The sequence below is a fragment of the Argopecten irradians genome, chromosome 11 (genome assembly GCF_041381155.1).
Source record: "Argopecten irradians isolate NY chromosome 11, Ai_NY, whole genome shotgun sequence".
NCBI classification, from domain to species: domain Eukaryota; kingdom Metazoa; phylum Mollusca; class Bivalvia; order Pectinida; family Pectinidae; genus Argopecten; species Argopecten irradians.
In genome coordinates, this window is record NC_091144.1 from 10124121 (window position 1) to 10137313 (window position 13193).

Here is a 13193-nt window from a genome sequence, read left to right on the forward strand (position 1 = left end):
CTCAGATCTTAAAGGGACAATTCAGTCTAAGAGAACATTAAAATTTGTATATATATCAGATAAAACAAGTTCTAATGGAAATTAGATCAGTCAGTTTTACTGTGATATGCCTGAAACGCCTATGGTGGTGACACGTGTGTGAAATATTCAAACTTGCTCGCTGTCCGCCATTACACACTGTGGTCGAACTTCTTGTATGCCGAACCCTGTCCCTTGCTCGTAAAGTAATACAACTTTTGTCTAGAACTGCTCAAATCGCTCTGACAGTAGTGTGTTTACCTTATTATGTGAATTGTCTTGCCTAAAAATCATTTTATCACCTTCTCAGTGGTTATGTAGTTCATTTGTTTAACGTGTGTGACTTTGGCTCGTGTATGGGTACAGAGTTAATATTGTACCTGCTTAATCGTATTGATCAACGATTTGATATTTCAATGATATTAATTAAAATACTTAACAATGTCGTGGAATTTGTCAATGTTTTACGTTATATGTTTCATAAGAAATGTAGAACAATACATTTATGCTATATTTTGCTTATTGGTTATGTAAAAGAATTTGCCTGAGTGAATTGTCTCTTTAAGAATGGACTAAAAATAAAATTACAAATATATTCTTTCTAAAGAAAAAAATGCATAAATAATAATTTTTAATTCAGCAATTAGTGTCTAATATTTTCCAAATGCCAAAAATGCAGTCCATAGAGTGAGCAAAGATTTGGGATTCCAATCAAAAGTAAAATTAATTGGTAAGAGTTTTTGGGCTTTGTATGATGAATGTCTCTACCTCCTTATTCCAGATTTGATTTTTGATTTTTTGATTTGTTGATTTTTCGCCCTGTTCATCATACGACATATATTACAGTTAATTTCATATAATCTTTCGTAAAGATTTACATTCTGTCATCGATCTACCTATCTTCTTAGCGAAATTGTATTTCTGTTTTTATCAGTAAGTTAATCCAGATGTAATTTAAACCTTCATTCACAATATCCCAAGGCTGTTGCAATATTCAATGACAACATTAAGCAATTATTTATCTTTCAGTCGCCCCACAGGTACGCTTCAAATGTGCCAAAAGACATAGCAAATCCATTTTTTTCAAATTAAAAATACGTAATTCGGTATAGCATTAACCCTAAAGAAACCCTATAGCTGCAAAATGGTATTAAGCCTTTGAACATTATTAAGAGTTATTATCAAGTATCCCAGATCAATTCTTAAAACCATAAATATCTTCTTCGCCCACGGGAAATATGAATTTTCGGGAGCTGACAACCATATATATACAACTCAGTAAAAATGAAATTAATTGCGTATCATTCAAAAAATACCAAGCCAATAAAGTAAAGGTTTTGATAAAAAAAAAAAACATTTTAAAAAGATTTTTGATTATAAAACATTTCACAGCTGTGGTTTTCTTCATGTTCTCTGAATGTTTTGCAATGTTTTGAGCTATTTCGAAAACAATAACAATGTCAAAGCAATGGTTTCCCGCGCATTGCTACTTGCATTGTGCGTGAGGTTTTAAGAATGGCAAAGCGAGAATGTTTTCTGAACGGCAATATACACTAGTTTTAAGACCGACAATGTGCACCATAGTTTTAAAGGAAAGCAATGTGCGCGAACTTTTTTTTAAACGGCAATGTGCGCGAATGTTTTTAAGAATGGCGATGTGCACGAGTTTCCCGAAGAATGGCAATGTGCGCGAGTTTCCCAAAGAACGGCAATGTGCGCGAGTTCCCGAGGATATGGCAGAGACACAACATTTTGTTCCTGATCACATGATCTGATGAACCAATGAAACTTGTGGGTAAATAGAATGAGACATAATAATGACCATACAATCTCAAAATTGTTCTTTTTAGAGGAATATCAAGCAGTATTGAAGGAAAACATTTTATCAACGGAAAACTTTTTTATCTCCGTCCTTAAGTTGTATTGTCTACCAGTGGTGGAGTATTGTTTTTTTCTTATTGATTAAAAGTTATTATCCATTGCGGCAGTACATTAATTTTGATGACATTTGTTTCAGAATAGGGACACTACAAACGCGTGACGGTCATAATCACTGGTCAGTGAATAAAATGACCATAAATCTGAAGCAACGAAGACAGGTTGCTTTCGCCTTTCAAATACACTCAAACTTTCGTTATTATGACCGTATGTTTTTAATTCTATGCAGGCTGAGGAAATGATGTTTAAATAACAGCGTTTCATTCTTAAATAAAGACTCATTTGAAAGCAATTAGGAAAATCAGGAGTTTGTTTAATACACTTCCAAATTTCATGAAGACGATAAAGATTAATTAAACGTTATGCATTTACAAATATTTTCCGATGATTATGCAAACAATATTTTTAAAAAATATCTCGAAGATATACAGGATGGAGTGCCCAAGCTTTAATTAGTTGAATGAATGCCCAGGGCAAAGATAGCCTGAATTTATGTTCCACTGTCGTTTGTATTAATTTTTTATTGCTATTATAATGTATTTTATTTGTATTTATTTTTTATTGTGATTCAATTACTTTTATTTTAATTTTATTTTCTGTTGCTTTTCAAGTTGTAAATATTGCTGACGTCTAAATTAGTACTTGACGGTTACTACTCTATAAAATGTTGCCTTTACTTCCCCAATGTTTCTACGTCCTATCTTCTCTAGTGTGTAAGTGGCACTCATAAATCTTCACTTGTTTTTCCACGCTTCAACCTTTCAGTAACATCAAGTGAACTTTAAATCTCATTTGAGCCATTTCCAATGTCAAAACTTTCCGTTGGTAATTTCATTTGAATTTCAAAATGTAACAAACTTTCAATTAAAAGTGATATGACCATTAATCATGAGATGACATTCTAGATTGGAAGAGAAACAAATTAAATAAAAGACAATTAACAGCATGACAATTATAACAGACGTAGAAAACATCAAACAATATTGATAAAGTGATAAAACACACCACTCACAATTTCAGACAATAACACAATACGACTCAAATTGTCAAACTGACCTGTTATAACCACTGTAAAATGCTTATTGTCAAACTCAACAGTTTTTGGTATCTGAGGGACTACGTGTGTTGATACAAAACATTTCATCTGTATAAAAGTCATCATTGCATGCTATATTTTCCACAAGATCACTCCTAAACTTTCGTGGAAGTACATACAGGTTGAGGATAAAATAAAATTACAGTTTTTGGATAAAGTTTTTTCATACCACCCAAAACGAAGACATGGCAGAGAATTAACTAACAGCTTGTCGTAATCGATGTGCATTGAAGCAAAGGAACAAGGAAACTATAATCTAGATTATAACGCACATAAGACAAATATACGAAAAATATATTTGTCAGTCGGTCTACTTGCAACTCATCGCTGTAGTGATCCATTAGAAATACTGATGCATAACATTGTTTCTCCTTATCATTTTATTTGTCCCTTTTTTGGTATATACTAGATTGATTTGTCACCAGAATGTGAATTACGTTTAGAAAAATTATATAATTTTGAGGTTTGAATTAAATTGATTTGTCACCAGAATGTGAATTACGTTTAGAAAAATTATATAATTTTGAGGCTTGAATTTATTGAATTGTAGAAAAGATGTTGAGCAAACTGCTACATTCTGACATCAAACACACAGATATATTTAAGCTCTAAACTCTTCATGTTTTTATTCTGATAGCTAGGGACTTATAATGCTAGATCGAGTCAGCTTCAGTGCATTTCTAACCTAGGGCAATGAAATACCAGCTCTCTGTAGAAATGAGAGACTGCAAAATCAATTTAAAGATGGCAGGCGACCATGAGAAATAATTCAACAGGACTGTGTCTTTCAATGAAAAATGCCCCTAAAAAGCAAAATAGATTACATTTGTCAAAATAGCATGACAGTTCCCGGTCATTGATTTCTTCCATCATACTAAACAAGGACCGAAAGAAGCCATCCTACATGATTGGGCTTTCAAATTTCTTTCTTGATTTTTTAAACATTTAAAACGTGAGTGTCATGAATACCAACATGGGAATAGAAGATATTGCATGCTTGAGACTAGCGGTGCATACATCACCTTCATGTTTGTGCAGGAATAGAGACCAATTGTTGTGTTTCAGCATGTTATGACCCAATATTTATGGATTCCTTTCTGCCAGACCTGATTCCATGAATGGAAGCATGTGCCACATGACTTGCCAGTGATGATCTTCCCAATTAATTATATAGATAAATATCTATACAGAACAGGCAAAATCTAGTGCAATGGACAATATTTGACACCAAGATCAGTTTTCATTCTTACTAGCATCAACGATCGACCAAATTGATAATGATTTTCCCCATGATCAGTTCTAATCCGCTTTATTTTCTACAAATAAAAATGCTGCTCATGAAGCCAATTTGTTTGATTCTATTACATGTCTCATTAGCATTAATCCAGAATCCATGATTGTGTCAAGAGAAGGACTCCTTCTATATCAAAATTGTAAAATGCTAATTACGGCCATTAATGAATAAAAAAAAAATGGCATTATTCTCATAAATCAATTAAGAAGCCAATGGATTTCACAACAAAATCAGCCAGGTTACAAATGACAGTTGTGAGATGGTTTGTTTGAAGAGTTCCTGCGCCATCATGCACATATTCTAGTCTTTTGACTACAGAAAATGATTGATTTCATTCAGACATGGTAAAATTGCAATATCTATTAAAAGATTCCAGTCATCGGTTAGAAAGTGCACATAGTGATAGTGCTTTTAAATGTTAAAGGTTTATTGATGTCATACCTTATAATGAGGGTATTTACTGATATCAGGGTCACTTATTACAGTGAATGGTTACCTGTTATACCTACATTAAGGTAATGTTGTGATTCAGATTACAGTGAGAGAGTTGTTATATTTACACCAAGGTAATGTTGTGATACAGATTACAGTGAGTGGGTTGTTATACTTACAGCGAGGTAATGTTGTGATACAGATTACAGTGAGTGAGTTGTTATATTTACAGCAAGGTAATGTTGTGATACAGATTACAGTGAGTGGGCTGTTATACTTACATTAAGGTAATGTTGTGATTCAGAGTACAGTGAGTGAGTTGTTATACTTACATTTAGGTAATGTTGTGATTCAGAGTACAGTGAGTGAGTTGTTATACTTACATTTAGGTAATGTTGTGATACAGATTACAGTGAGTGAGTTGTTATATTTACACCAAGGTAATGTTGTGATACAGATTACAGTGAGAGGGTTGTTATACTTACAGGAAGGTAATTTTGTGATACAGATTACAGTGAGTGAGTTGTTATATTTACAGCAAGGTAATGCTGTGATACAGATTACATTCAGTGAGTGGTTTTGCTTACATCAAGGCAATGTTGTGATACAGATTGCAGTGAGTGGGTTGTTATACTTACAGCGTGGCAATGTTGTGATACAGATTACAGTGAGCAAGTTGTTATACTTACAGCGAGGTAATGTTGTGATACAGATTACAGTGAGTGGGTTGTTATACTTACAGCAAGGTAATGTTGTGATACAGATTACAGTGAGTGGGTTGTTATACTTACATAAAGGTAATGTTGTGATACAGATTACAGTGAGTGGGTTGTTATACTTACATTAAGGTAATGTTGTGATACAGATTACAGTGAGTGAGTTGTTGTTTATACTTACAGCAAGGTAATGCTGTGATACAGATTACAGTCAGTTAGTGGTTTTGCTTACGGCAAGGTAATGTTGTGATACAGATTGCAGTGAGTGGGTTGTTGTATACTTACAGTGTGGTAATGTTGTGATACAGATTACAGTGAGTGAGTTGTTATACTTACACCAAGGTAATGTTGTGATACAGATTACAGTGAGTGAGTTGTTATACTTACAGCAAGGTAATGTTGTGATACAGATTACAGTGAGTGAGTTGTTATACTTACAGCAAGGTAATGTTGTGATACAGATTACAGTGAGTGGGTTGTTATACTTACAGCAAGGTAATGTTGTGATACAGATTACAGTGAGTGGGTTGTTATACTTACATTAAGGTACTGTTGTGATACAGATTACAGTGAGTGGGTTGTTATACTTACAGCAAGGTAATGTTGTGATACAGATTACAGTGAGTGGTTTGTTATACTTACACAGGTAATGTTGTGATACAGATTACAGTGAGTGGTTGTTATACTTACACAAGGTAATGTTGTGATACAGATTACAGTGAGTGGTTGTTATACTTACAGCAGGTAATGTGTGATACAGATTAGTAACTCAGCAGTGTGTTATACAGTGAGTGGTTGTTATACTTACGCAAGGTAATGTTGTGATACAGATTACAGTGAGTGAGTTGTTATACTTACAGCAAGGTAATGTTGTGATACAGATTACAGTGAGTGAGTTGTTATACTTACAGCAAGGTAATGTTGTGATACAGATTACAGTGAGTGAGTTGTTATACTTACAGCAAGGTAATGTTGTGATACAGATTACAGTGAGTGAGTTGTTATACTTACAGCAAGGTAATGTTGTGATACAGATTACAGTGAGTGAGTTGTTATACTTACAGCAAGGTAATGTTGTGATACAGATTACAGTGAGTGAGTTGTTATACTTACAGCAAGGTAATGTTGTGATACAGATTACAGTGAGTGAGTTGTTATACTTACAGCAAGGTAATGTTGTGATACAGATTACAGTGAGTGGGTTGTTATACTTACAGCAAGGTAATGTTGTGATACAGATTACAGTGAGTGGGTTGTTAACTTACAGCAAGGTAATGTTGATACAGATTACAGTGAGTGGGTTGTTATACTTACAGCAAGGTAATGTTGTGATTCAGGTTACAGTGAGTGGGTTGTTATACTTACAGCCAGGTAATGTTGTAATACAGATTACAGTGAGTGAGTTGTTATATTTACAGCAAGGTAATGTTGTAATACAGATTACAGTGAGTGAGTGGTTATTATTACAGCCAGGTAATGTTGTGATACAGATTATAGTGAGTGAGTTGTTATACTTACAGCCAGGTAATGTTGTGATACAGATTACAGTGAGTGAGTTGTTATACTTACAGCCAGGTAATGTTGTGATACAGATTACAGTGAGTGAGTTGTTATACTTACAGCAAGGTAATTTTGTGATACAGATTACAGTGAGTTGTTATACTTACAGCAGGTAATTTGTGATACAGATTCAGTGAGTGGTTGTTATACTTACAGCTGGTAATGTTGTGATACAGATTACAGTGAGTGGGTTGTTATACTTACAGCATGGTAATGTTGTGATACAGATTACAGTGAAGTTGTTATACTTACAGCAAGGTAATGTTGTGATACAGATTACAGTGAGTGGGTTGTTATACTTACAGCAAGGTAATGTTGTGATACAGATTACAGTGAGTGAGTTGTTATACTTACAGCAAGGTAATGTTGTGATACAGATTACAGTGAGTGAGTTGTTATACTTACAGCAAGGTAATGTTGTGATACAGATTACAGTGAGTGAGTTGTTATACTTACAGCAAGGTAATGTTGTGATACAGATTACAGTGAGTGAGTTGTTATACTTACAGCAAGGTAATGTTGTGATACAGATTACAGTGAGTGAGTTGTTTTACTTACAGCATGATAATGTTGTGACAGTAGATCTATCAGTGTAGACTGAGGTAAGATGTTCATTAACTGCATGTCCTGGATGTTGTTGGCTGAAAAAAAAAACCAGTTTAAATAACATAAATATCAGCGATTTTTAGTCACAAATGCTTAGAAATCACATATAAAACTCAACAACTCATTCCAAACTTTAGATTTATATATTTATTCTCTAATCTGAAGTTATAGCTTTATATCTACCCAATATGGTTCAGGTAAATTGGAATAATTTGTCTCTGCTGAAATAAGCTTGATACAGTCTTGCTGACTTGGATGCCTATCAATCCAGTGTAAATTTGACATTTAGAATAACATTGATTCCAGTGGGCTGTCACACTAACAGCAGATCTACACAGTCTCGTGCTATCTCTCCACACCCAATACAATCTTCACAAATTGAAAACGACATCCTGGTATAAAAAGGCTGGAATTGAAATGGAACTGGCTATAGATGTGAAAATCATTCAAGTTTCATCGCCTCAGGAAAATGATTGAAAATACAATATTGTGGCTTAAAAAATCAATTGTTAGCCTGATGCTTTATTAGATGGCTACTGTAGAAAATGCCTCTTTGAAGATTGCCAATAAAGTGTAGAGTATATTGCACATAATTTGAGATTTCTCTTTATATATAAATATGTACAATACTGTGCTTTATATACTTCATGGACTCCACAAACATGACAAATGTCATACAGAGTTACATAAAATATTGATTCAGTCTGCAACTTAATTAATTAACCTTAAGAAAAAACCTCATTTTAATTTGCAAGGCATTTGTTTACCAGAGAAAGATATTACTTTATCCGTAGCCTTCATTTGCTGTTGGCATTTTCCTGTATGCGAAGCGTTATTAATGCTACCAGCATTTTACTATCAAAAACACAAACTAGGTTAGTGTGTCAGCTAAATGTCGTTTATTTCAGTGGCAAAATTTTTATAAAAAAAAAAAACACAAAATATTTGCCGACAAGAACATGCATTGCAAAGGTATAGACTGACAAATCAATGTAAGGCAGTCTGCATTGCCTAAGGTAATCAGAATATGAAAATAATGATTGACAAAAACGTAAATGATTAGAAATAATTCCAAACCAGCGTGTAGGAATACCATCCAACATCGCAACCAAACAAAGCTCAGAAGAATCCACAGTCCAATTTTCAACTCTGGAAGAGTTGATATTTTTGGAGAACCTCAGAAACCAACTTTGGTAATATATGAATAAAAGTTCTAAAACTCATGCTTAGCTACATATGTAGCTGTCAAGGATTTTTACCGTTGTCTTAATTATGCAAAACGTGAATCTTGAATCCCAATTTTATATATACACTCACCACAGTGTAGTATATAAACAATTGATTGATAGTCATATAAAGGCATGAAATCAACTTATAAATCAAAACGTTACCTACAATGACTATTGTCTTAATAAATAATGGTTCCTTACCAATCATGTTTAAAATATCCAAGAATAAAATCAGCGTTTCATAAAAATCAATTTGACAGGCTAGGATTACAACATATACATCTCCCTTTGATACAATAAACTAAGGGTTCAGTATGCTGAAAAATTCTCTGAAATGTCTGTTTCCATGGTAATGTGATGTTACACAGACAAACCCTAAGGAAAAGTACATCTGCACTTCTCTATACAAGGGCAGGTAGTCTAATATTGCCAGAAATATTTTGTTAAAATTCAATTTGCTTCCCCCAAAATGCAATAAAATTTGTATGTAATATTTAAATCAGTATGCTGCAGAATCCTTATTATATTATGATATTGCAGACTTTGAAGTTCCAGTGTACTCAGAGTGAAACCACACATAGTTCCAGTGTGCACATGCACCTATACAACAAAGGTAGTTCCGACAGGATGGAAAATTGAATTTAGGATGTTCAGTTGAAAAATTATTTGAACTTATATAGCCTTCAAATAGACCTAAAGTTGTTTACAGGAAAAGGGATATGTAAAATCTAATTTGGAAAGGGGAAAGGCTTTAAATGTGAGAGCAGTTTTATATTGTGGAATGGGGAACAGGTTCTAAGTGCAGTTATTTTGTTGCTGAATGCTATCTCATGGTTTTAAACGAGACCTTAGAATACTGCACTAATGGCATATGGACTGGAAAAGTTCTACATAGCACTAGCTTTCATTAGTTTCATAGCTAATCAAGAGACTAACAAGAACTCCATGGCATTAGATTCAGTTCTGCCTGCATGCTGTTTCAGTGTTAATTATGTTTTTTTTACATATATTCGTGTGTGTACAGATATTGTCGTTTGAAGATAGTTTTTCCTGTTTAAAAGTACATTTACTACGTAAACGTTGTGGTTTAGCAAACCCAATATACTGCAAAACCTGTTATAATGCCAAAACTGCAGAAAACTGATGGTGTTGCACTGTATTATATAACAGGGTTTTACTCTTTTTCTGTTTACAGTAAAAGGTGACCTTAGCTTGGCCTTTGACCTTTGGATCAAGAACACAATCTAAATCAAGATTTTTTCCCTAAGAAAGATTTCCATGAGGTATGAAAATTTGTCAAGGAACTTGATTAATGGAATAGCAACCAAAATTCTATTTTAGTAATAGTGACCTTGAAAGCTATAGATACAATCCAAATGAAGCACTTTCCCTAAAGCATTTTTGCAAAGGAGTGATGTCTATAGAAAGGTCAAAAATTCTTTAAAGAACAGCTAGTGAACAACCGTGAGCAGTTAGAGAAGAAAGTGCTGTATCAAAAACACTGTGAACAGCCATGAGCAATTGGCGCCCTAATGAAAGTGTCCAAGTTTGAGTTTGATTTCTAAAAAGGAAACCTATTCCTAGACAACACCAATGTCGCCGAAGTCTATAGTGTTATCTATATGTGACCTTAACACACAGCACTATAAAAAGTAAACATTAATTAGTGACAGGGAATTGTTAAAGCATGTTAGAACCAAGTTGTGAGATTTTTTAATCCAAAAACTTAAATACCAGCAGAAAATATTGTGCAAACAATGTGTGCCTTATAAGAATACCTATGTTCTTTTACTTTTAAATGAGAATTCCTTAATCACAGTAACCAGTAATTGCTGTAACATGTAAGTGGTATGAGCTCCAAACATTATCCTTAGTAACATGGCCGGTCCAGGATTTACTGACAACAGCGAATGGTTTAAGTTGATGTTAAAATTTCAACATTGATGACACATCCGTTTCTCTCACAACCTTTCCCTCATCACCAAGTAAAAACATGTGTGCTTTTAACAACTTATGAATAATACTGGCTGTTGACCTTGCAAATGACATTTTCAATAAAGATTATTTCATTTCGTCACTTTTTTTTTTAACAGACATCAGATCAGCGCTGCCTGGCAGCAGTTTCTGTAGGAAGATTCTCTAATATAACAGCAATCAATTAATAAATTAATTTCAATCCTTAATTTCTTAAAGTTTTAACAAATTAAATCATGGTGCCTGACACCTTCATCACAAATGAATCTCTCTATAAACAAAACAGTAATCTGTGTTACTCAGTGAGATGTTGTGACTTCTGATGTTATCTCCATTAGTAAACAAATTTGAGTTTGTCGTCCGATCTACAACACAAATTACTACAAAATAGCTACTATCTCAATAATATGAACAATTTGGGGATATGCAATGGGACGGCAAGTCAAACAAACCAAAAACAGACTTTTTTTTTAATGTCATGAGATGACACCCACACAAAACCTAAATTAGCACAGCTGTCAAGGTATCAGTGATACCAAACAATACTCGCTTAATAGTTTCAAATCTAATTATTTTAGAATGTTTATTTCTAACACACAACAAAAGAAAAATAAATTGATCCCAGAAAATATTGCATTCAGTGCAAGTATAATTAGGTTTTACCTGGAGAACTAAATGTTGCATCCAATGAAAGTTTAATTGAGGTTTGCCTGGAGAACTTCCTTGTGAACATTTACAATGTACTGAATTAGATCAGCACATGTACCAGCCTTAGCACAATTGATATTAGGAAAATCTGGTTAGAGCTGAGGCAGGAGACATAAACCTTTATAAAAACAGGTATATTACACTCAAATTAGATTTGGATTGGCAATCCCTGTCCTGGACAGAGCCATAAAATGTACTCCTGGTAAACAGGGTGTGAAAATGGCAGTAGTACAACTGGATTATAGATCTGACAGCTATCTACTAGGGTGTGAAAATGGCAGTAGTACAACTGGATTATAGATCTGACAGCTATCTACTAGGGTGTGAAAATGGCAGTAGTACAACTGGATTATAGATCTGACAGCTATCTACTAGGGTGTGAAAATGGCAGTAGTACAACTGGATTATAGATCTGACAGCTATCTACTAGGGTGTGAAAATGGCAGTAGTACAACTGGACTATATATCCAACATCTATCTACTAGGGTGTGAAAATGGCAGTATAACAACTGGATTATAGATCTGACAGCTATATACTAGGGTGTAAAAATGGCAGTAGTACAACTGGACGATATATCCAACATCTATCTACTAGGGTGTGAAAATGGCAGTATAACAACTGGATTATAGATCTGACAGCTATCTATTAGGGTGTGAAAATGACAGTAGTACAACTGGATTATATATCTGAAAGCTATCTACTAGGGTGTGAAAATGGCAGTATTACAACTGGATTATAGATCTGACAGCTATCTATTAGGGTGAGAAAATGACAGTAGTACAACTGGACTATATATCTGACAGCTATCTACTAGGGTGTGAAAATAGCAGGAGTACAACTGGATTATAGATCTGACAGCTATCTATTAGGGTGTGAAAATAGCAGGAGTACAACTGGATTATAGATCTGACAGCTATCTATTAGGGTGTGAAAATAGCAGGAGTACAACTGGATTAAAGGTCTGACAGCTATCTATTAGGGTGTGAAAATGGCAGGAGTACAACTGGATTATAGATCTGACAGCTATCTACTAGGGTGTGAAAATGGCAGGAGTACAACTGGATTATAGATCTGACAGCTATCTATTAGGGTGTGAAAATAGCAGGAGTACAACTGGATTATAGATCTGACAGCTATCTATTAGGGTGTGAAAATGACAGTAGTACAACTGGATTATAGATCTGACAGCTATCTATCTATTATGGTGTGAAAATAGCAGTAGTACAACTGGATTATAGATCTGACAGCTATCTACTAGGGTGTGAAAATGACAGTAGTACAACTGGATTATAGATCTGACAGCTATCTATTAGGGTGAGAAAATGGCAGTTGAACAACTGGATTATATATCTGACAGCTATCTACTGAGTGATCAGTGTAATCTTAATTATCATAGTCTGGCAATAGTTGATAAAGAACACATATTGGTTATTAAAGAAATCATGACTTTTGAGCCTGATTGAGGTAGCCTAAAGGATGCAGTACAAAATGTTGACATTGGAGTAAGCACCCAACATAAGATTTTTGTACATAAATGTATGATAATGATGTTTTGACTTCTGAAGCTATTTTCATTTGAGTCTAATCAAAGGTCCAATTAACACTAGTTTTGTACCGAGTG

The 13193-nt window shown here is 34.1% G+C and overlaps 1 protein-coding gene across 3 annotated transcripts in view; it reads right to left on the reverse strand.

Annotated features, from left to right (window-relative positions):
• Nucleotides 1–13193, reverse strand: part of LOC138334718 (BTB/POZ domain-containing protein 16-like) — a 79019-nt gene that overhangs the window by 16312 nt on the left and 49514 nt on the right. For all 3 annotated transcript variants that reach the window (XM_069283403.1, XM_069283405.1, XM_069283406.1), the window contains one exon: nucleotides 7613–7695. In XM_069283403.1, the coding sequence (XP_069139504.1) occupies nucleotides 7613–7695 (83 nt within the window). The remainder of the gene's footprint in view (nucleotides 1–7612; nucleotides 7696–13193) is intronic.